The sequence below is a fragment of the Ranitomeya imitator genome, chromosome 8 (genome assembly GCF_032444005.1).
Source record: "Ranitomeya imitator isolate aRanImi1 chromosome 8, aRanImi1.pri, whole genome shotgun sequence".
NCBI classification, from domain to species: domain Eukaryota; kingdom Metazoa; phylum Chordata; class Amphibia; order Anura; family Dendrobatidae; genus Ranitomeya; species Ranitomeya imitator.
Genome location: NC_091289.1, coordinates 169,125,707 through 169,151,822, shown reverse-complemented (window position 1 = coordinate 169,151,822; position 26,116 = coordinate 169,125,707). Strand labels below are relative to the sequence as shown.

The 26,116-nt window shown below is 44.3% G+C and overlaps 1 protein-coding gene across 1 annotated transcript in view; it reads right to left on the bottom strand.

Moving 5' to 3' along the window:
* COP1 (COP1 E3 ubiquitin ligase) overlaps nt 1–19,808 on the bottom strand; it is a 183,046-nt gene extending 163,238 nt beyond the window's left edge. The window contains exons 1-4 of the mRNA XM_069737804.1: nt 19,387–19,808; nt 16,008–16,067; nt 2,672–2,769; nt 926–990 (exon numbers count right to left, since the gene is read on the bottom strand). Coding sequence (XP_069593905.1) covers nt 926–990; nt 2,672–2,769; nt 16,008–16,067; nt 19,387–19,661 — 498 coding nt within the window. The 5' untranslated portion in view covers nt 19,662–19,808. The remainder of the gene's footprint in view (nt 1–925; nt 991–2,671; nt 2,770–16,007; nt 16,068–19,386) is intronic.
* Nucleotides 19,809–26,116: the final 6,308 nt, after the last annotated feature.

Genomic DNA, 26,116 nt, shown 5'->3' with positions numbered 1-26,116 from the left:
ACACTCGGCCAAGCGTATTTAAATGCCGGTCACGTCTAGTCTGCACGTGACCGCAGTCACACAACTACCCACTCTCATGGGCAATACCGATGATTCCTGACACACGCTTCCGGCATTCAGAAATCTAGTCAGAGCGACTACAGACTTGTATCAGAAGAATGGATAACTCCTTTAATGGTGGACACCTTCAATAGGTAGTCCATGACGTAACAGGTTTTGGTCACACAAATCAGACCCACATAATATTAGGTGCTTGACTTTAAAGGAGTTTCCTGACTCCATGGGGTACGGATGCCCAACTCCTGGAGCCAAACAGCGACTAAGAATCCTATGCAGCTAGGGATTGCCTGGAGGACACGGGCAAGCAGGGCTGTGGAGTCGGAGTCATGAAAATTGAGGAGTGGGAGTAGGAGGTTTGGCTTACCGACTCCACAGCCCTGCCTGCAAGAAATCTGTTAATAGTCCGCAAAGGTCACGTGTTCCTCCTTTTGTTAGTATATTCAATTGTCAGGTGAAAAAAAAAAAATTCTGCAAAGTTTTGACTGAAAAGTGAATATCCCCCAATGAGCAAGTTTAGAGCGACTTAAGCTCCTAGATGGAAACTTTTTTTTTTTTTGCAAAAAATCCTTTTAATGATAATTTCAGCCAATTATGCCATCCACACCTCGGCATCGGCCGTCGTCTTCCTCTGAGCATTGATACTGCGACTTCAGAACAGAAGGGACAAATCAGTGAGATAATAGTCTGCTGGCCGCATTATAAAACTTTAGGTAATTTCTTCCGCCTTAGAACTATTACTTCTTGGAGAAAAGTTAGGACGGCAGGCGGCGCTTTGTTATACTTTTATCAGAGGAGCGCGGTCCGTGTGATTGCTTTTTGATAACCAGTGTCACTTCCATTTAGTGTGGCGTTATTCACATCTTACCGATGGGTCCAGCTTTAACCGCTTGTCATCAAATCTCTGCTTCTGTTTGAGAATAAGTTCATTTACTGAAAGAAACACAAACAAGAGGTGACTCACGGAGAGAAGCCGAGGCATTGTATCTAAGGAACCGAAACGTGATTATCTAACACACTTGTTCTACAAAAATCCTCTTATTGCAGCACAGATCCCGCCGACAAGCATCATCATATGTTTTACCAGGAACATGGCCGCCTCGTCTGGTGCTCTGTAATCAGAAACCGCCAAGAAAAAGCAGCATTAGCAGTCAAAGAAAGAGGCGACCATGTCTGCACTTAGTTTGTGAGTGGGGGGTCCTAACTTTCCCCATTTAAGCCCTTAACCCCCGAAGCTTTTCTCGGTTTTGCATTTTCGTTTTTCGCTCCCCTCCTTCCCAGAGAAATAACTTTTTTTATTTTTTCCGTCAGTATGGCCATGTGAGGGGTTATCTTTTTCGGGAGGAGTTGTACTTTTGAACGACGCCATTGGTTTTACCATCTCCTGTACTAGAAAACAGGGAAAAAATTCCAAGTGCTGTGAAATTGCAAAAAACAAAGTGCAATCCCACACTAGTTTTTTTGTTTGGCTTTTTTGCTAGGTTAATAAATGCTAAAACTGACCTGATGTTATGATTCTCCAGGTCACTACGAGTTCATAGACACCTAACATTTTTAGGTTATTTTTTATCTAAGTGGTAAAAAAAATATCCAAACTTTGCAATTTTGTGCAATTTTCCGATACCCGTAGCGTCTCCATTTTTCATGATCTGGGGTCGGGTGAGGGCTTACTTTTGCGTGCCGTGCTGACGTTTTTAAATGATACCATTTTGGTGCAGATACATTCTTTTAATCGCCCGTTATTGCATTTTAATGCAATGTCGCTGCGACTAAAAAAAAATGTAATTCTGGTGTTTTGAATTTTTTTCTCAATATGCCGTTTAGTGATCAGGTTAATACTTTTCTTTATTATTGATAGAGCGGGCGATCCTGAACACAGCGATACCAAATATGTGTAATTTTGATTTTTTTATTGTTTTATTTTGAATGGTGCAAAAAGGGGGGCGATTTGAAATATATTCTAAATTTATTTTTCTTATTTTTAAAAACTTTTTTTTTTATACTTTTGCCACGCATCAATAGCCTTCAATAGCTGGCATAGCATGATCGGCTCTGCTACAGAGAGGCGATGCTCAGATCGCCCCTATGTAGCAGAATTACAGCATTGCTATGAGCGCCGACATCCAGGGATGTTTTTTTTTTTACCTAGTCATTTTCTTGAAATCACTTTCACTTTGCAGCTGCAGTAAACATAGCGATCAGTACTTCAATAGTGGTCCCAGCTATCGGACCCTCGGTGATATATGTGGTTTATGAGACAACCCCTTCAAGTGGGTTTGGCTTGGAGACATTAAATGGGTTCTTTACCAAAAACAAGTCATCACCTATCCAGCTCCAGCAGATTGGTGGGAGTCCAAACCGCTGGGACCCGCAGCGATCAGCAGAATGGGGTACATACGGGCGCTTCTCACAAAATTAGAATATCAAAAAGTTAATTAATTTTATCCCCGTTTTGGCGATTTGTGGGGGCCCCAATAGTCGGACACCCACTGATCAGCAAGATGTCATTATCTTTTTAGAGAAAATTCTGAAATCAGCTGTCTTCCAATAAAGAAAAAAGAAAACCCGCCTAAAACAGCAAAGAAAACGAACACAAGAGAAGGATGACACTCACCTAGGAAGTTCGGGTAGAGATGATCAATGTTATCCACAACATAGTTACACTTTGGGCAGCGGTTATTGTCCTCCAGGCTTTGATGGATGCATTTGTAGCTGCAAGGAGACACAACATACATGGTTTGTTTGGCTGTCAAACGAAAAAAATGTAAAAGATAACCAACTTTATTTACTGTGGATACCAAAAAAAAGGTGTAAAGTGTGCACAATGTGGCGGTGCACCAGCAGGACGGCAGCAGATGACAAATCTATGCACTGCAGGGCTTTATCTTTTTGCTTTTTCTTTTTTTTTTAACTTTGCTTTGAGCAGCTTCTTAGTGTGAATTCAGACTTCATTATTAGATCTCTTGGCTGTGATGATACAGAGGTTTGCCTGCATGAAATACTTCTGAAAACACTTGAGTGACACAAATGTCTGACATTAGAGATCACAGACGCTTGTGCGGGCACTTCCGTCAGTCTGCTCAGATGACAGAGCCAGCTTATAAGTAACAGGTGACATTATTACTGGATGGCAGAACTGATGTATCCGGGCTTAAAGTGATAAAGATTGTAATGTGTGAACATGAAATCTCTCTAAGGCCTGGGAATACAAAGTCTCGGAGGGGAGAGATTAGAATACGTGCAGAGCGAAAATACATATAAAGACAACGGCCCCTTCTGTACCGCGCTGAGCAAAACAATCCAAATTTCGATGGGCAGATCATAAAAAAAGAGACACAGGAACCAAGCTAAAGAGAGACACAGGAACCAAGCTAAAGAGAGACACAGGAACCAAGCTAAAGAGAGACACAGGAACCAAGCTAAAGAGAGACACAGGAACCAAGCTAAAGAGAGACACAGGAACCAAGCTAAAGAGAGACACAGGAACCAAGCTAAAGAGAGACACAGGAACCAAGCTAAAGAGAGACACAGGAACCAAGCTAAAGAGAGACACAGGAACCAAGCTAAAGAGAGACACAGGAACCAAGCTAAAGAGAGACACAGGAACCAAGCTAAAGAGAGACACAAGAACCAAGCTAAAGAGAGACACAAGAACCAAGCTAAAGAGAGACACAAGAACCAAGCTAAAGAGAGACACAGGAACCAAGCTAAAGAGAGACACAAGAACCAAGCTAAAGAGAGACACAAGAACCAAGCTAAAGAGAGACACAAGAACCAAGCTAAAGAGAGACACAAGAACCAAGCTAAAGAGAGACACAGGAACCAAGCTAAAGAGAGACACAGGAACCAAGCTAAAGAGAGACACAGGAACCAAGCTAAAGAGAGACACAGGAACCAAGCTAAAGAGAGACACAGGAACCAAGCTAAAGAGAGACACAGGAACCAAGCTAAAGAGAGACACAGGTACCAAGCTAAAGAGAGACACAGGAACCAAGCTAAAGAGAGACACAGGAACCAAGCTAAAGAGAGACACAGGAACCAAGCTAAAGAGAAACACAAGAACCAAGCTAAAGAGAAACACAAGAACCAAGCTAAAGAGAGACACAGGAACCAAGCTAAAGAGAGACACAGGTACCAAGCTAAAGAGAGACACAGGAACCAAGCTAAAGAGAGACACAGGAACCAAGCTAAAGAGAGACACAAGAACCAAGCTAAAGAGAGACACAAGAACCAAGCTAAAGAGAAACACAAGAACCAAGCTAAAGAGAGAGACAGGAACCAAGCTAAAGAGAGACACAGGAACCAAGCTAAAGAGAGACACAGGAACCAAGCTAAAGAGAGACACAGGAACCAAGCTAAAGAGAGACACAAGAACCAAGCTAAAGAGAGACACAGGAACCAAGCTAAAGAGAGACACAAGAACCAAGCTAAAGAGACAAGAACCAAGCTAAAGAGAGACACAGGAACCAAGCTAAAGAGAGACACAAGAACCAAGCTAAAGAGAGACAAGAACCAAGCTAAAGAGAGACACAGGAACCAAGCTAAAGAGAGACACAGGAACCAAGCTAAAGAGAGACACAGGAACCAAGCTAAAGAGAGACACAGGAACCAAGCTAAAGAGAGACACAGGAACCAAGCTAAAGAGAGACACAGGAACCAAGCTAAAGAGAGACACAGGAACCAAGCTAAAGAGAGACACAGGAACCAAGCTAAAGAGAGACACAGGAACCAAGCTAAAGAGAGACACAGGAACCAAGCTAAAAGAGACAAGAACCAAGCTAAAGAGAGACACAGGAACCAAGCTAAAGAGAGACACAAGAACCAAGCTAAAGAGAGACAAGAACCAAGCAAAAAGAGACAAGAACCAAGCTAAAGAGAGATACAGGAACCAAGCTAAAGATTGACACAAGTACCAAGCTAAAGAGAGACACAGGAACCAAGCTAAAGAGAGACACAGGAACCAAGCTAAAGAGAGACACAGGAACCAAGCTAAAGAGAGACACAAGAACCAAGCTAAAGAGAAACACAAGAACCAAGCTAAAGAGAGAGACAGGAACCAAGCTAAAGAGAGACACAGGAACCAAGCTAAAGAGAGACACAGGAACCAAGCTAAAGAGAGACACAGGAACCAAGCTAAAGAGAGACACAAGAACCAAGCTAAAGAGAGACACAGGAACCAAGCTAAAGAGAGACACAAGAACCAAGCTAAAGAGACAAGAACCAAGCTAAAGAGAGACACAGGAACCAAGCTAAAGAGAGACACAAGAACCAAGCTAAAGAGAGACAAGAACCAAGCTAAAGAGAGACACAGGAACCAAGCTAAAGAGAGACACAGGAACCAAGCTAAAGAGAGACACAGGAACCAAGCTAAAGAGAGACACAGGAACCAAGCTAAAGAGAGACACAGGAACCAAGCTAAAGAGAGACACAGGAACCAAGCTAAAGAGAGACACAGGAACCAAGCTAAAGAGAGACACAGGAACCAAGCTAAAGAGAGACACAGGAACCAAGCTAAAGAGAGACACAGGAACCAAGCTAAAAGAGACAAGAACCAAGCTAAAGAGAGACACAGGAACCAAGCTAAAGAGAGACACAAGAACCAAGCTAAAGAGAGACAAGAACCAAGCAAAAAGAGACAAGAACCAAGCTAAAGAGAGATACAGGAACCAAGCTAAAGATTGACACAAGTACCAAGCTAAAGAGAGACACAAGAACCAAGCTAAAGAGAGACACAGGAACCAAGCTAAAGAGAGACACAAGAACCAAGCTAAAGAGAGACAAGAACCAAGCTAAAGAGAGACACAAGAACCAAGCTAAAAAGAGAGACACAGGAACCAAGCTAAAGAGAGACACAGGAACCAAGCTAAAGAGAGACACAGGAACCAAGCTAAAGAGAGACACAGGAACCAAGCTAAAGAGAGACACAGGAACCAAGCTAAAGAGAGACACAGGAACCAAGCAAAAAGAGACACAAGAACCAAGCAAAAAGAGACACAAGAACCAAGCCCCTACCTGCCCCCTTGACGTATGTATATACAGTATATGTATGTGTATGTGCGTACATACATACATCCTACATCAGGTACAGGTGTATGGTAGGGCTTCAGGGGCCAGCTGTGCTATACAGCCAGCACATGGCTATAACAGCAGCAACCCAACCCAGCTCAGATCGCTGCTACTTAACCATTTAGATGCCACTGACAATTGCAAAGGTAGCATTAAAATGTTTGCAGAACATGACTGTACATGATGGAAAGCAGGATGACGATGGTGACTTCTGAAGACATCGCAACCATCTTTCTACACCTGTGAAGTCCAGCCAAAGGCTAGAGATTGTAGGTCAGTATTTTGACTGTATACTTTAGTACTAAAATATTACAGTATATAGAACAAGCGATCAAACGACTGCAAGTTTCCCCATCCAAAAATAAAATATTTGGTGCCGCTGTATCAAGATATGAAGGTAATTAACGCACGGGAACAAAAGAAAAATATCTAAAAATGTCGTGTTTTAGTTGCCACACGTTCCCTCAAGAATAAAATAAAAAACACTGTATGTACTCAGATATGGTACCAACAAAAGGAGCAAATGAAAAATAAACCAGTTATAGGGCTGAGAAGACTGCAGCATTTTTTTTAACCACTAAACACAAAACTATACAAGTCTGGTATCGCCGAAATCGTAGTGATCTGACAAATCATATCAAGTTATTTTTATCATACCGCATGCTGAACGCTGTAAAAAGACAATAGTGGAATTGCTTTTTTTTTCTTCTACCATTGCAGCACACTTGGAATTTTATTACCGTACTAATTTTTCAGGACGTTATACGGTAAAGTGATTGGAATCATTCAAAACCACAACTTGTCCTGCAAATAGGCTCTCATACAGCGGTGGATGGAAAGATTGAAAACTTATGGCTCTTGGGAGAAGGAAAAACGAATGCACAAGATGGAAAAAAAAATAGCTGCGTCTTTAAGGGGAATCTCTCATACTGAACAGGTCTATGAAACAAAAGGCCGTTGTTGCTGACCCTGGCCCATCCATGCAGTACGTTTGGCCACTTATGCATGACCAAAGGTGCCCCAAATATGACTGATCGCCAGGTGTCAGACCGCATTGGGGCCAATTCATTAAGACTGGCGATTACGAGCACACTTCACTAGTATTTACGGCGTAAGTTTCACCGTAAGTTCTGAAAGACGGAAGGGGGTAAATATTTGGACTGTATGACTAAAGACATTGAATTTCAGCACGCCCGATCTTTTGATCTCACAGGAGGCACACTACTACTACTTTAATCAAAGTCCCCGATGCGACGCAGTCGACAGACCCATCAAGCTGTGAACAATGAACAGTGTTTGGAAGTGCAGAGCCGGATCAGAGGTCCTCTCCGTGTGCCGGCAGCGGGGCCAACACTACATTACTCCACAACACCAAGAGGCCCCGCAAGTAACAAAGGGCTTAAGAGGAGCTGCAGAAAAACAAAAACATCTTTCCCCCTCTGTATTCTCACAGAACATGGACTCAGTCCAGGGATTAAACCTCTCCAATGTCAGGGAGGCAGCTGCTATTAGTTTTACAAAAAGGTTTTTAAAGAAAAAAAAAAGCATCAGAGATATGCATCCAGACTGACACCTGGATGTGATTTCACTCAGCTTGCTTTTAGATGTTTTTTTTTTTTCTTCCAGAAACTTGGGAATCGTATGTATGTTTAGCACAGGAGCGTTAAGTTAAAAGCGGGAAATGGACTTTAACCCTCCATGTGGGAAAGATGCTGGAGACGATTATAACTAGAGCTCCAAATACTGCAGAAATAAAGCCAAGTATTTAGGAGTATTGGTAATTAAAAGCAGATTAAAAAAAAGAGGAACTGCCAGAGCCCCTCCATTGTAAGGCATATACATATAGGTCATTATCAGATTGGTGTGGGTCCAACACCCAGCACCCCAATGACCCGCCGTTTGCAGGTCCTAATGCGGCCGGGCGTGCACTGTGCGCAGCTCTGTTTAACGTGTAGCGGCTGCTGCCGGGTACCGAAGAGCAGCGTTAATAGAAAAGAATATGAGCTGATGTGTATTGCTCGACACCGGCCGCTACACAGTGAATAGAGCTGCACCGTATAGCGCTGGTCCTACACCCCCCATGTCCACCAGAACCCACAACCGCTGATTAATGGGAGCGGCGCCAGACCCCCACCAATGTGACCTAAGGATTGCTCACCAATGCTATGTGCGGGAACAACCCCTTTAAAAAGGCAGCATGTAAGGTGTTTACAAATGGTAGGCAATGATGACTCGGGATCTGTTCATAAATCCCCATATCACTGTGCAGAAGAAGTCCGAGACCATCTAATAAAAAATTATTTTGTCAATGCAGAAACGTTTTGGGGACTGGATGGCTGCGCCATTTCTTACACACAAGATCATCATTTTCATAGATTTTTATGCTTCGTTTGACCAACTAGAAACCCCCTAAAGCTCTGGCTGCTTGCAGTGTATCCCCTCTGAAGATCTAATACACAGAAAGGGTTATCGTCATTAATATTATTAGCAGCCACATATGAGGCACGTGCTGTACCCATCACTGCAGGCCTTGTCGTATGACCAAATACAGTGCAGCTACTGAGCGATGCCCTATGCTGACATTGTATGGATGTGTCTGCCCGCAGTACTCACATTATAAGCCAAGTATAGCTAAAGGAGGTACAAATCATACGCAAGAGGCCATGATATCAGGACACCCACGTGTCTAACGAGTCCCTTGTAATAAGCCTACGACAAGTCCAGAGAAAAAAACAGTTGTGGCTACAGGAGTTCGCTTTCCACTTTTCACTACTATATTCACAACAGCCCCCCTAGAAATAATCACCTACAATCCGTCCTACTTAGAAAGGTCCTTTGACAATAAATTGATCTCAAGCCCCCCCTACCAATATGCTTAGTGACCAGCAGCAACCTGCGGAAAACGTCCCTGAAAATTAAAAGGCGTATTCCGTTTTCTGTCTGTCCACAGGAACCCCAATGATCACCAGAATGGAGGTAGGGGGGGTGTTGGGTTCACTCTATATGTGACTGTGCTTTGCAATCTCCAGCAGTCCCATGGAGAATGAACACAGGAGCTGCGGCACACATCCGCGACCGCAGCTCCATTCCAGCACTACGGGTCTCATGGGTCAGACCCTCACCCATCTATTAGTACCAATAGTAATAACTTGCCTAACAAAATGCCCATCACAACCAATAAGTTGAAAGGACAGGTCCTCCGTGTGAGACACACTTGTTAAAGGGGTTTTCCAGACTTCATCTGCAGTCAGCAATATGCGCACTGTCAGGATTCTCCTCTACCGTTACGTGATCATGCAGCCACGGGGACGCGAACATACTGAAGACACTCTGTTAGCACCCGAGCATGCTCAGATAACACCTTATCCCAGCACATTCACTCATCACTAACTCTCACCCCCTCTTTCAATTTAACTTAGAATTTCCAAATAGTTTGTAAAAGGTAAACTCCCTTTTGCTACCAGTTCAGCATACATGGGGTTAAGTATTTTTTTCTGATAGGGGGCTATAGGATTTAGGGTCCTCGCTGCACATCAGTAATAGCCATGAAGTCTGCAGTGCATCTCTGTGGGATCTCACAGTTCATCTAAGGATAAAAAAAATTTGCTTTTAGTAAGGGTGGGTAACATTGTACGAAAGAGAGAAGGAGACCGAAGGAAAAAAAAAAAAAAAAAAAGGGTTGTGAAACTAGGAATTTAATGTTCCAGTTTAATGCAAACAATCAACTGCACTCCGTCAACATTAAAACACTGACTCTGCTCGGGGAACGGCGTCTATACTCAAAAGTTCATTGTCCTAGCACAATCCGCTAATTGTCGGCTTCCAAAAAGCTCCAGATACTGAGTGGTGATGTCAACTATCAATTTACATAGTTTACACGTCTCCAACAAACGCCAAACACAAAGGGGAAACAAAAAAAAAAAAAAAGGAAATCCTGAGAGAGGAACACGATAAGGAGAACTATAAAAAGTAAGACGACTATTCCGGACGCCTTGGCTTGTAATTCCCAATAATGGGCAATAGAATACACTCATATAGTGCACGTCTGGCCAGCACATCAATAGAGAAAAATGGTAGAATTATAGATTGTACAATGGTCTAGACATGCACCCCCAATGAACACAAGAAAAAAAAAAAAAAAAAACAGACCACGACCATAAAATATATGAGGGGTCCAACTCTGAGCGGTGTTCTGGATCTAACATTAATCAGCACAATGAGGTCTTATGGCCGATTCCTGCCCTCACCACAGGTCCAGAGCATACGGTATATACCCTGCAGAGCATCGAATCAATGACCTGGATGGGGGTCTATAAACCGACCGTACCACCAATACAGTGCTCTCTTTCGCAAACATATCTGCAGTCTTTAGCCCTCAAAATAACAATGGCCTACAGTTATTAATCAGTAGGTGTCGGTGATTGTACCACAAATATTGAACAAATTGCACGAAATTTTCACTTTTTACACCATGACTTCAAATGTTTAAAGACAGCATGGTGCACCAGAAGGGGGCGCAGCCAACAAATTATAGATAGTCAGGTCTTAAAGGGGTTGTTCCCTTTTAAATACATTTAGATGTGACGTCAGTGCCGAAGCCAATGGCAGATTCCTGAAACAGCAGAGTCTCATTGGTGGAACCAGGGAAGGCGATTACAGTGCGATTTCTAATTTTTTAATAAAGATTGTAATATGGACATTAAAACACTGGCAAAAAAGGTTTAAAAATACATTGAACACGAAAACTTGATTTAAACTATTGTCTCTAAGCCAGAAAAAGGCACAAATCTGAAGTCCTGCCCATAGGTTGCTTTACTAAGAAAACTAAAGGCAAGCCTGCTTAGGTCCTAGTACAACATTTACATTTTATTTACAAAAAATATATATGTATTTTTTGTAGTACTAGTAGAGATGTTGAAAAAAAAAAAAAAAAAATCACTATTTAAAGCCACATGCAAATTAGCCTAAAAGTGCAAAGGGGCATATTGATGTACTCAGAGTATATTGACAAACCCTTAATGAACTTCCAGGCTCATTGCATGTGGCTTCATAGAGTGATCTCTCCGGACTGGTACATTGGATTACTGCTGATTAGCGTAGAGGAGTGAGTAAATTCGCAGAACCATAGTGCAGCCAGGTCAGTATTCTGAGGATGCCCAGCATCCCTGGCTCCTTTTTTTTTTTTTTTTTTACAGCCACCTAATAAAGAAAGAAACCAAAATTGCCAATAGTTAGGAGGCGGTTCGGAGGGCTCCTCTGCAGCAGCCATACAATACTGACAAGGATGGACCAGGGCCCTGGAAATATATTCACTTACTGATAGATCGGTTTGGAACGGAAAATCATAAACTCAATAATTCCACTCTTTAAATCTAAGATTTACTTAAAAATCCGGTAGTCAAAAAAAAAAAAAAAAAAGGACTGAGAATAAAGGTACTGCGCACTATAAGGACAACCCCTTCTTAAAGTAAATGTTCGGTCCTGATGAAAGTCTATAGTCACCACCTGAGCTGGCACTGTTGACACTCGCTCTCCCCAGGGCCGTGATGCACAGGAATGACACGTGACGCTGGCACTTGGGTCACTGTTTCTGCCAGCTCTGCAGTTCACCTCAGGGTATGTTCACACGTTCAGGATTTCCATCCTTTTTTTTTTCAGGACAGTTTTTTTAAAAAACTGCAGCTCTTGGCAGAAAACGCAGGTCCTTTTTTTGTCCTTTTTTGATGCGTTTTTGATGCGTTTTTTGATGCGTTTTTTTATCCTTTTTTTACTGTGTGTTTCCTAGGAAGCTTTTTAGGGCTAAAATGGCTGAAAATACCCTAACCCTACCCCTAACCCTAACCCTACCCCTAACCCTACCCCTACCCCTACCCCTACCCCTATTCTAACCTTAGTGAAAAAAAAAAAAAAAAAAATTCTTAATTTTTTTATTGTCCCTACCAATGGGGGTGACAAAGTGGGGGGGGGTGTCATTTACTATTTTTTTATTTTGATCACTGAGATATAACCTATCTCAGTGATCAAAATGCACTTTGGAGCGAATCTGCCGGCCAGCAGATTCGGCGGGCGCACTGCGCATGCGCCCGCCATTTTGCAAGATGGCGGCGCCCAGGGAGAAGACGGCCGGACGGACACCGGGACGCCGGGTAAGTATAATGGGGGGAGATTAGGGCACGGGGGGGGCATCGGAGCACTGGGGGGGGGCATCGGAGCACGGGGGGGGGCATCGGAGCACGGGGGGCGGGATCGGAGCACGGGGGGGCAGCCACACTCCGCCCACGCACTTCCGCCCGCTCCCCCGCACTTCCTGCTGCAGCGGTTCTGCACATCAAATCGCAGTAAAACCCGCAGATATATTTTTGATCTGCGGGTTTTACTGCGATTTTGACCTCACAATGGAGGTCTATGGGTGCAGAACCGCTGCGGTTCAGGAAGAAGAATTGACATGCTCCTTCTTTTTTCCGGGAGCTATTCAGCGCGGCTTTTTTTTTACAATTTCCGGACCATGTGCACAGTGTGTCCTGTTTTCCATAGGGTACAGTGTACTGTACCCTGCATGGAAAACAGCTGCGGAACCGCAGCGGCAAAACCGCCGCGGTTCCGCGGTAAAAAACGCACTGTGTGAACATGGCCTCAGACTTCCTCTTCGTGCTTAGTTCGTTCGAAGGCAGAGACAGTGACGCCAGCGCTGATTGGGCGCCAGACATTACGTTTCATTCAACGGCATCAAAGCCCCAGGACCGCGTGTACAGACACTGCTGGAACGGAGCCAGCACCGAAGGGGAGCATAGGCTTTATTATTTTATCAGTGCTGAACATATACAGGTGCTTCTCACAAAATTAGAATATCATCAAAAAGTTAATTTTAGTTCTGCAGTACAAAAAGTGAAAATCCTATATTATATAGAGTCATTACAGAGTGATCTAGTTCACGTGTTTATTTCTGTTAATGTTGATGATTATGGCTTACAGCCAATGAAAACCCAAAAGTCATTATCTCAGTAAATGAGAATACTTTATAACACCAGCTTGAAAAATGATTTTAAAATTCAAAATGTTGGCCTACTGATATGTATGTTCAGTAAATGCCCTCAATACTTGGTCGGGGCTCCTTTTGGATCAATTACTACATCAATGCGGCGTGGGATGAAGGCGATCAGCCTGTGACCTGCTGAGGGGTTATGGAAGCCCAGGTTGCTTTAATAGCAGCCTTCAGCTCGTCTGCATTGTTGGATCTGGTGTCTCATCTTCCTCTTCACAAGAATCTATGGGGTTAAGGTCAGGCGAGTTTGCTGCCAATCAAGCACAGCGATACTGTTGTTTGTAATCCAGGTATTGGTACTTTTGGCAGTGTGGACAGGTGCCAAGTCCTGCTGGAGAATGAAACTTCCATCTCCAAAAAGCTTGTCGGCAGAGGGAAGCATGAAGTGCTCTAAAATTTCCTGGTAGACGGCTGTGCTGAGTTTGGTCTTGATAAAACACAGTGGACCTACGTCAGCAGATGACATGGCTCCCCAAACCATCACTGATTGTGGAAACTTCACACTAGACCTCCAGCAGCTTGGATTTTGGCCTCTCCACTCTTCCTCCAGACTCTGGGACCTTGATTTCCAAATGAAATGCAAAATTTACTTTCATCTGAAAACAACACCTTGGACCACTGACAACAGTCCAGTTCTTTTTCTCCTTGGCCCAGGTAAGATGCTTCTGGCGTTGTCTGTTGGTCATGAGTGGCTGACACAAGGAATGTGACACTTGTAACCCATGTCCTGGATACGTCTGTGTGTGGTGGATCTTGAAGCAATTACTCCAGCAGCAGTCCACTCCTTGTGAATCTCCACCAAATTTTTGAATGCCCTTTTCTTAACGAGCAGCACGGTGGTGCAGTGGTTAGCACAGCAGCCTTGCAGCGCTGGAGTCCTGGGTTCTAATCCCACTCAGGACAACATCTGCAAAGAGTTTGCGTGGGTTTCCTCCGGGTTCTCCGGTTTCCTCCCATATTCCAAAGACATACTGATAGGGAATTTAGATTGTGAGCCCCATCGGGGACAGCGATGATAATATGTGCAAACTGGAAAGTGCTGCAGAATATGTTAGCGCTATATAAAAATAAAGATTATTATTATTATTAACAATCCTTTCAACCCCAGTTGCTTGTGCACCTTTTTCTACCACACTTTTTCCTTCCTCTCAACTTTCCATTAAAATGCTTGGATACAGCACTGTGTGAACAGCCAGCTTCTTTAGCTATGACCTTTTGTGGCTTACCCTCCTTGTGGAGTGAGATAATGACTGCCTTCTGTATATATGCCAAGTCAGCAGTCTTCCCCATGATTGTTCACCTACTGAAACAGACTAAAGGTACCTTCACACATAACGATTTCGTTAACGATATTGTTGCTTTTTGTGACGTAGCAACGATATCGTTAACGATCTCGTTATGCGTGACAGCGACCAACGATCAGGCCCCTGCTGGGAGATCGTTGGTCCCTGGGGAATGATCAGGACCTTTTTTTTGGTCGCTGATCACCCGTTGTCATCGCTGAATCAGTGTGTGTGACGCTGATCCAGCGATGTGTTCACTGGTAACCAGGGTAAATATCGGGTTACTAAGCGCAGGGCCGCGCTTAGTAACCCGATATTTACCCTGGTTACCATTGTAAATGTAAAAAAAAAAAAAACACATACTTACATTCCGATGTCTGTCACGTCCCCCGGCGTCAGCTTCCCTGCACTGACTGTCAGCGTCGGCCGTAAAGCAGAGCACAGCGGTGACGTCGCCGCTGTGCTCTGCTTTACGGCCGGCGCTGACACAGTCAGTGCGGGAAGCTGACGGCGGGGGACGTGACAGACATCGGAATGTGAGTATGTACTGTTTTTTTTTTTTACATTTACAATGGTAACCAGGGTAAATATCGGGTTACTAAGCGCGGCCCTGCGCTTAGTAACCCGATGTTTACCCTGGTTACCCGGGGACTTCGGCATCATTGAAGACAGTTTCAACGATGCCGAAGTCTTTCCCCTGATCGTTGGTCGCTGGAGAGAGCTGTCTGTGTGACAGCTCCACAGCGACCACACAACGACTTACCAACGATCACGGCCAGGTCGTATCGCTGGTCGTAATCGTTGGTAAGTCGTTTAGTGTAACGGTACCTAAAGGGACTTTTTTAAGTGCCTAGGAAGCCTTTACAGGTGTTTTTTGTTAATTATTCTAATTTACTGAGATAATGGCTTTGGGGTTTTCATTGGCTGTAAGCCAATAACTCTGTTTGTAATGACTCTATATAATGTATTTTTGCATTGAAGAACTGAAATAAATTAACTTTTTGATGATATTCTAATTTTGTGAGAAGCACCTGTAGTTTATCAACAGGTTGTCCAAGTAGTGGACGACCGCTTTAAGTCTGATCCGATGAACCTGGAATGCTATGTGGACATAACGGTATAGAAAGCAAGAAATGCTACTCAAGTTAATCACCAGCATTATAGATTGTTTTTAAAGGGGTTGTCCAGGACTTAATTTACCTATACATAGGATAAGTCATCAATATGAGATTGGTAGGTGGTCTTGACACCCTGTACCCGTCAACAATCTGCTGATAGGAACTTCGGCAGAGGCCGGATATGAGTGAGGCACGGGCAGAGCGCAGAAGCTTTGCACATTACTTGGAGGCCACTGCTTATTTTCTATTCTAGTGAATAGGAGATGAATCGCATCACTGGCCGTGACGATGTACGGGGGCTGCTATGTTCCGCAATGTACTGTACATTGATTAGCACCAGCCTGATCAGTGGGGAGAGGTGGCTGTCGGACCCTCACCATTCTCATATTCTCCTTGAAAGTCCCTTTAGAGAAACAAATTAGAAGTGTAAAGTCTTCTTACCAGAAGCTGTGGCCACATTTTGTCATGTAGGCTTCCTCAATCATATCAAAGCATATAGGGCTGAAAGAAAAAGAAAAGTAGCTGTAAAGGACAGGAAACAAAGGCCATCAGGAAATGTAACATGTTCTATTTCTTGCTCCATATTATTAATACAATGAAAGCAATGGGAATATCATTACATGGAAGCATCCTGTGCCCAGGTATTTAAGGTGGAGGTCTCTGCAGCCAGTCACCTCCCTCTATGGTGCCCAGAGGGTCGTGGACAACGGACGCTGCACCAATGTCCACCATAGAAAGGGTATCGTGGGAGCGTAGGAATAGGGCATGCGGATGACGATGCTCAGATGTGCTGTGCATCTACTGCTGAGGGGCTGCAGCGGAAAAAGCCCCCCTGTCCTTCAATGGGGCCAATCCGCAGCATTTGGTGCAGAATTTACAAAAAGAAGAAGCGAGCTACTAATTTTCGCTGCACTACAGAAATCAAACTCCATCAAAAACATTTCACTGCAAGGGATGCAGAAAGTTGTTAGTTTTGATGTGGATTTCAGTGCAAAATTAATGTCAATCTGACATGTGGAAAAAGGAGACTAAAGTTTTTTGGGAAACCGCTCGTTGATCCTTCCGATTGCCTTTATCATTTTCCTTAAGGTCCACACGCTTCTTACAAACTTTTCTTAAAAGGAGCACCCCGCGCTCCATGTGCAGCGGTTATCCATAAGATACAAGGTCGTGTCACATCCTCAGAGGCGATTCTAATCACTGGTTAGAAGAATCAACAGGAGGTGCCAGAAGTGAGGCTGATTAAATGCAACTAAATTCTGCCGCCCCATCTAAGCGCATCATAATGTAAGGACAGAGACCCTGATTCCAGTGGGACGTCAACAATTGGGCCCCTTGATTATCTGCTGCAACTCTTCTTGTGGTCTCTGACAGCCTCCTGCCACACAATTCTCAATATTCATGTTCTCTGTATAAACCTGCCTCCACCACTGAATAGCAGCTTTCTGCCTATGCACAGTGTGCAAAGAAAGCAGAGTAGTAAAGCAGCAGCAGACAAAACAGATAAAATCTACAGCAGTGATAGGTCTCAGCCCAAATTCCCTTTAATTGTGAATCCATTGAATTGAAGATTTATTTGGGATGCAAAAGTAGTAACTGTCCAATAAAATAACTATTGCAGTGCTGGTTTACTCCCATACCAAGATGTAGGCAGGTTCACGTCCCAAGCTACAACTCTACAGATCCGTCAACAGCCAGCCAGCCTGTTGGACAAAGGGTAATGGTTGGGTATTACTTTGCAGCAACATACAGATGCTCCAAAAGCTAAAAACACTATATAATACTACATTGTCATTTATAGTTTATTTAATCACCTAAATAGATGAAAATGAGCCGATGGTGGGCTATAACTAGGGCACGCTAGTGGCAGACAAGTGATCCCGTAGAGACCTCCCCATAACACATGGCTCGACTGAACGAAGTCTTTCAAACATCGGGTCCCAATAGAAAAACTTTATCAATACTAGTCATTGCATGAGATCTGGAGCTAGAACAACAACATGTGGATTTATTCTGATTTATTGTGTTTCTTAACTCCTTACATGCTAGTGTGCCAGGAATTGTTCATCTGGATCAGGACACAGGAGTCGCTGTGAAACCAAGAAGTAAACAGGATATTGCTCATTAATGGAAACACTCCGACCTAGAGCGTTATAAACACGCTGGTCTCACGGCTTTCAGAGGGAGATGTCAGGTTTTTATTAATGGACAGAATGAAATGGGGGGAAAAAAAAAAAAAAAAAAAATCAGATGAGAAATTTGATTATTGTGCCAATGTCAGACAAGCACACCGAGACTCCATTTGTGTGCTAGTGTAAAGGATGCAAGTCCTGAGCCGAGAGCCGATCCCAGGATCTGAAATGACAGATTCTTGGATTCCTTTGACGTTGTCAGTACAGGGCTTTACAGTGGTTGCCCATCCCTTTATTTTAAAAACGGGCCCAACATGGCATGAAAAAAAAGAAAAACTATAAAAATATTCAAATCACCTGCCTTATCCCAGTTCAGAAAACACAAATCCATAAAACTAAAATTCAACCACAAAAAAGTCTCAGTTGCCGTGCTTGCACCAAATACTGCAACAGAAAGCGAAAATACCTTATGTACCCCAAAGTGGGACAAACCAAAAAGTATAACTCGACATGTCTCCGGAGACAAGATATTGATGACATCAGATCAGTGAGGATCTAATACAGTGTTCCCCAACTCCGGTCCTAAAGAGCTACCAACAGGTCATGTTTTCAGGATTTCCTTAGTATTTCACAGGTGACTAAATTATTGCCTGTCCAGTTGATGCAATTATCACCTGAGCAATACTAAGGAAATCCTGAAAACATGACCCGTTGGTGGCTCCTGAGGACCGGAGTTGGGGAACACTGCTCTAACACCTTGCACCAGTCAAGGATCATCCACTAGCAGCTTTGGCAGGATTTAAAGAGCACCTATCACCAATCAGGGGCTGCCCTTTTTATTTAATAAGTGCAGGCAGTCTCGGTATGGCTTTCTTTCTGAACATCATCTAGCATTGAACCTCTGGGATCCCACAGCCCTTTGTGAACGCTCTCAGTGATAAAACAAGATCTCGTCACCCAGCCCTGCCGCGTACTTTACTGCTATATGGCGGCTGTAATGATGGTGTAACAGTACTGGGTGTAAAGATTCAAAAATCCAAAAGTTCGAGTCTGACTTAAGCTGGGCCCTTTTGGGGTTGTGTGGGCCGCCTTCTACAGTTATGTTACCAGGTGGTATTTAGTATAGGGCGGCCCCAGATTGGTAGTGGGCAGCTGTCGGGTACCGCCGACCGGCCCGTTCTCCCACATAGGGGCAGTAGCCTCCAGCGGCCCATCACCGGAGGTGCCAGGTGTCGGACCCCCACTGATCTAATACTGATTTCATACCATTGACCTGGACAGCCCCTTTCAGCAACTACCTGGACAGAAGACGGAGGATCTCCCACCTGGAGGGGTGTCACAGAATCCACGCACGGCTGACATTCTCCCTCTGCACATGTCATAGCGGATCCCCGGGACAATCGGCCAACACAATGCAGTCAGAACATAGATAAGAGGCGTCTGATGCCGCTCATCTCCCGGGAAACCTGGGGGCACATCAGCATCTGCTGCAATGGTCAGGAGACCCCCGCCACGATGGCATCAGTCACGTCTGTGGGACTACAACTCCCAGCAGAGCATTGCAGGGTGCACTAGTGAAATTTCTGAGGTAATAGACAGCAGGGCATGCTGGGACTTGTAGTTCCACCCTGTACGGAGCGCAGGACTGGACCATCTCATCACAAGAGGAGGGGGGATAAAGCTCTCACCACACAAAGTCGTTGCTCTTGTCCTCGTAGGAGTTGATGAGCCCGTTGCACAGCGGGGTGGGCAGAGGCCTCTTTCTGGGGCCAGAACTCACGGCCCTTCCGGTCAGCGCCGAGCCGTTACCCGTCACCCCGAGCCTGGACATACTAGAAGCCACCGGTCTCAGGGGCCCCGCCGAGGATGAGGAGCTAGACGGGGCGGAGGATGAAGAAGACGAGGCTGGGCCCGTCCCACCTCCCGAGCCGGGGAGCTGCTGAGACTGCCGGCCCGACGACATCCTGCTGGTTCCGTCCCGGCTCAGGCCCGCCGCATTCCGCTGTTCACCACCCGGGAACAATAAAGTGTCAACAAGGAGCGAGTTCCAGCCCGACACCGGAAGCGTCCGGCCACTGACGGGGCGCTAGACGATAGCCACGCCCACTCTGCGCGACGTCACATCTTCCACTACGGCGAGAGAGGGAGGCCAAAACACTGCGGACAGCGAAGCGTCAGTGCAGAATCAATCCAGCTATCTCTGCTGAGCCTTGTAGTTCCACTACGTGCAAGAGTCATAAAGCATAGTCACTCATATTCATTGTCACGACTGCTGAAGCGCCATAAATAAGCCACAATGCAGACGTTGCCTTCTCATTGAACCCTTCAGGGGAGTGTGCAGACAGTGTTTTCTTTTCAGCGTTTTTTTTAAGTGGTTCCTCCACAAAAATCACTTACAAATTGACAGACTCTTCCTATTCATGTCTCTGTGGTTCACACGTTCTGATTTTTTTAGTTTTTTTTTTTGTTTGTTTATTTTTTGCTTTAGGTTTTAAAAACTTTTGGTGGGGAAAAAAAAAAGAAAGTGACGGTTATTACAGTGAAGCGGCTCCAGAAGGAAAACGCTGAGAACCAGGCGCCGGACCATCCGAAGGCTGCGAAACCCACACTGTAGGAAATAACACCCTCTTAGTCCGCATTCACACATTTACTGTTTACAGCAAATTTTTCTGCTAAAAAAAAAACAAGTGTTGGCAGGAAATACGCCGCGCGGCATAAACTTTTTTTCTGCATTTTTCCCCCATTTATTTGCACGGGTGAGAAACATTGCAAAAATGCTGGAAGAATTGACACAATGTAGATTTGAAAAAAAAAGCAAAAAAACGCTTTGGTGGTTCAAATTCTGCAAGGAAAAAATAAGCCGCGTGTGCACGAGAGCCGAGAAATCTCATTCACTTTGCTGGTACTGTAAAACGCTGCATCTTTACAGGGGAGTAAAAAAGAGCGGTAAAAACGCAGCGTGTGAACAAGCCCTTGGGCTCTGCGCACACAACGTGTTTTTCGAGCGGAAACTGATCGTAGAAGGAATATGTACGTGTACATTTCTAGGTGAATCCAACTCACTCTGCACACGTTCATGTCTTGACATTACACCATGATGGGACATATATTACTAGAACGGGCGCAGAAATGGGAATAACACACCAGGAAGGGGCACAGGATGGGGACATTACACCATGATGGGACATATATTACTAGAACGGGCATAGGATGGGAATAACACACCAGAATGGGGGACATTATTACAGGAAGGGGCACAGGATGGGGACATTACACCATGATGGGACATATATTACTAGAACGGGCATAGGATGGGAATAACACACCAGAATGGGGGACATTATTACAGGAAGGGGCACAGGATGGGAATAATACACCAGAATGGGGGACATTATTACTAGAAGCGGCATAGAATGGGGACATTACACCATGATGGGACATATATTACTAGAACAGGCACAGAAATGGGAATAATACACCAGAATGGGGGACATTATTACTGGAAGGGGCACAGGATGGGGACATTACACCATGATGTGGACATATATTACTAGGATGGGAATAATACACCAGAATGGAGGACATTATTACTGGAAGGGGCACAGGATGGGGACATTACAACATGATGGGGCATATATTACTAGAACGGGCATAGGATGGGAATAACACACCAGAATGGGGGACATTATTACAGGAAGGGGCACAGGATGGGAATAATACACCAGAATGGGGGACATTATTACTAGAAGCGGCATAGAATTGGGACATTACACCATGATGGGACATATATTACTAGAACAGGCACAGAAATGGGAATAATACACCAGAATGGGGGACATTATTACTGGAAGGGGCACAGGATGGGGACATTACACCATGATGGGGACATATATTACTAGGATGGGAATAATACACCAGAATGGAGGACATTATTACTGGAAGGGGCACAGGATGGGGACATTACAACATGATGGGGCATATATTACTAGAACCGGCACAGAAATGGGAATAATACACCAGAATGGGGGACATTATTACCGGAAGAGGCACAGGATGGGGACATTACACCATGATGGGACATATATTACTAAAATAGGCATAGGATGGGAATAACACACCAGAATGGGGGACATTATTACAGGAAGGGGCACAGGATGGGAATAATACACCAGAATGGGGGACATTATTACTGGAAGGGGCACAGGATGGGGACATTACACCATGATGGGACATATATTACTAGGATGGGAATAATACACCAGAATGGAGGACATTATTACTGGAAGGGGCACAGGATGGGGACATTACACCATGATGGGGACATATATTACTAGAACAGAAATAGGATGGGAATAACACACCAGAATGGGGGACATTATTACAGGAAGGGGCACAGGATGGGGACATTACACCATGATGGGACATATATTACTAGAATGGGCATAGGATGGGAATAATACACCAGAATGGGGAAACATTATTACTGGAAAGGGCACAGGATGGGGACATTACACCCTGATGGGGACATATATTTCTAGAACAGACATAGGATGGGAATAATACACCAGAATGGGGAAACATTATTACTGGAAGGGGCACAGGATTGGGACATTACACCATGATGGGGACATATATTACTAGAACCGGCACAGAAATGGGAATAATACACCAGAATGGGGGACATTATTACCGGAAGAGGCACAGGATGGGGACATTACACCAGGATGGACATGTATTACTAAAATAGGCATAGGATGGGAATAACACACCAGAATGGGGGACATTATTACAGGAAGGGGCACAGGATGGGAATAATACACCAGAATGGGGGACATTATCACCGGAATGCAGGATGAGGAACATTATACCAGGAAAAGTCCCATTATGGATGACATTAGTACAAGATGGGGTACATTATTACATTTTGGAGGGGGGGACACCTACAGTATGTCTTTATAGGATTTAGAATGCTACAAGGGCCCACACATCTGACCAACATGTAGGTGGGGACCCAGTTCCAAATTTTGCACCTAGGCCCATTGGACTTTAGTCACTCCGCTGATCCCGTTCACTATTTCGGCAACTATTTTGGAAACCTATACTGGACAGTATGAAAAAGCTCCGAATTTATCACGGCGGTCCATGTCGGATGATAAATTTGGCGCATCGTTAGACACTACATTGACACAATATCTTCTTTGCTGCATGTTGTTGCATTTACACTCTGCCCTCCTTAGACTAAACCAGACCCAGGCGCAAACAGTGTTTTCAGCTGGGGTTATAAGGCGACTTTAGAAATGACACAGGTTTGCAGAGCTAAAGAGTGTTCAGTGCCGCTGCCACATCCCAGGGCAATGCAGGTGGATGGGGTCGCATTGTAAGCCGTAGGTTACTGCAAATATGACAGGCAAATCACCAAAAATCCATTTGGATCTGACTTTTGCAACTTGCTTGTAGCGGTTGCGGTATCCTGCAGATCATAATGCGACCTCACTCATCCTATAATCCTATAACCCGTGTTGTACTTGTACTGTAATCTCAGCCCTGAACACATAATAACTAGGTCCAAAATTGGATGCAAAAATTGCACCACATTTTCACCATAATTTGGCACATTTCCATCAAAGTCATTGGTCACAGAAGTAAATCTGCGCAAGTGTTTGGGCGAACCCACAATTTAAGGGATCTTGCCTTAGTGGGACATTACTTTTTTAAATGGAGGCCAGCGGATCACTGCGGGCGCCAGCAGTCAGCTGTTATCCCATTTTCTCTGCAGTGAATGGCATTCCTGGTTAACCCCAGATTAGAGCCTCCTTTTCTATCATCCCTTAGGGAGATAAAGGAAACTTTTATCTTTTGGATCCAGTTCTGCTTTTGCTATAGGTTTATGTCATTTTTCGGCTTAATGTTAATGCCCTTTGTTGCTTATTAATTAAAATGAAATTCCTCCGATTCCTTTTCCGCCTGACGTCGCTTCCTTATCTCCGTTATTGGATCGCCTCCGTGATTTATTGCACCTGGTGGAGATTAAACATGCAGGCATGCCCCGGCTTACACATACTGTACACAGATGATTTTCCTGCACAGTGTATTTTTTCACCCGTTTCCCTTATCTAGATTAATCGGGTTGAATTAAAGACGCCTTTATCACCATTTCTGTCTTGATTAATTTCCATTACTTCTTTCCAGCTTGTGATTTAATCTAACCTCATATCCTCTATTTTACTCTTTTTTTTTTGCAGCCAAAGATATCCATTCTCCAGGACTGCGCTTCACCTCCTGTACGGATCCTGATCAGGGGGGCATCCAAGGATCGGCCGCAGCTGCACTTCTCAATCCATAGTGCTAAACCCCAGTGCCATCAATGTGCTCGCCGCACGCCAATGTTTCCATGTACAATCATGACATCAGTGTAGATGAACTGTTTAGGTTGGATGTTTAAAGGATGTGTACATTTTGGCACAGAATTATTTTTTATTGTTCATTTATTTCCTAAATTCAAAGTTAAAGAGGTTGTCCACTACTCAGATAACCCCCTCTGAATCCTTATGTTTCCCCCAGTAAAATAACACACACTCTCAGCTCCGGTGTCAACACTTTTCATTGGTGTCAGCACTGGCTCTCCCAGGGATCGTGTGACATTATGTCATGTAATCCCAGTGGCCAATCAGTTCTGGCTTCACTCTCTCCTCCTCTGGACAAATCAGGACATCCTGAGGAAGTGAGAGAGCTGCTGTAAGGTGGCAGAGGGTGATCGCCGGCATCGAGATGTTGCTCCATGTCGCCCTGACACTTTACAGTACATTTTCTGCTTCACTTGTAGTTCCACCTGGACTATCCCTACGCTTACTGATTCCTTCAGTCACAAGAATTTCCCATCCGGCCCCACAATTTTGATGAGATTCATTACCTTTCCCTCACGCGGTTCCACGTCCTTGTTCCTCTGTACAGAAGATGTTAAGGAACTTTCCATAGCACCTGTTTTGAGCCTTAGGCTCCAAATGTTGCAGGAATGTCTGCAGGGTGTCTTGTAAGGTCCATGGACTTGCATCGGGACAGGTGCCTTCGCGCATGCGCTGCCATCTATCATAGTTGATATCTTTCTTCATTAGGTAAGCTCACTATCCAATCTCACTTGGATAGGGGTCATGTACTGAGGCCCCCATCTTATAGGTCTATATTGATCATGCGTCATTGTGATATCCAGCCAATTGAGATTGGTTTCTGACATCACCGGGCAATGGATTTTCTTCCCTAAAGGGTTGTTTATACCTATTAGTTGCTTTTGGATGCAGTTATGGATGACTCAGCCATCCAATCTGGTTCAGGGACGTGCTGAAGCTGTCAGTACTTTGATTGACAGCTCAGTGTCCAGTCTGATGCTGGGGCGTGCTGAGTAGTCATTGTTTTAATTGACAGCTCGGCCATTCAATCTGAGACTGGTAGGTACTGGACTGTCTCCAGGAGATCATTGTCCCAGGTGACTGCCTGACTACTTAGCTGGATTATTAGTCCCAGAGCTCTGCTGGACATAGCTTCAGCTAAATGTGGGTGGTTTTCTCTGTGCCTAGTGTTTTGGTTGATACTCTTTCATTGCCTGACCTTGGACCTCTTTCTGTCCCTCCGTCTGTTTAACCCTTTCTGCTCTGATCTGCTATTATTCTGGTATTCTGACCTCGGAACATTACCTGACTCTGCCTTTGCCTCTTCCCTCTGTTTATGACGTACCCTCCTGGCTTTTGACCTCAGACTCTTTGACTATCCCAACTCACAGCTTATCCTTGATAAGTGACTAAAACTGATATATTAGCTATTGAAAACGTCAGCACCTTGGATACACACAGACCTCACATCCAGCCTATATTACAGAAAGAGACACTCCTACAAGAAAAAAAGTTGAAATTTGGATCAGGCTGAAAAATACACGTCGGGGTTTGAAATTGAATGAAGATTGCAGATGAAATCTTAAAGTGGTATAATTAAAAGAGCGGTCTGAAACCAAAAGTGCACTGCATGGTCACCCCTCTATTTCGAATAAGCCAAAATAAGGAAGTTTTTCAGGTACCAAATCACCCAGCGCTTCTCCTAATTCTATAACTCCATATAGGAACACTTCAGCATTTCCAAGTTACCACTAATGCTCTGCTTGGATCCAAATAGTAAGTGCGAAACAACAGAAAACAAATTATTTTCCTTAAAAGTCCCATTTGACGGATTAAAAAAATTTTAAGGGAAAGAATTCGGTGATTGCTGCTTTTCTTTCTGTTGTTTCGCACTTAAGGTACTTTCACACTGGCCAACTTAACGATATCGCTAGCGATCCGTGACGTTGCAGCGTCCTGGCTAGCGATATCGTGTTTGACACGCAGCAGCGATCTGGATCCTGCTGTGACATCGTTGGTCGGAGCAGAAAGTCCA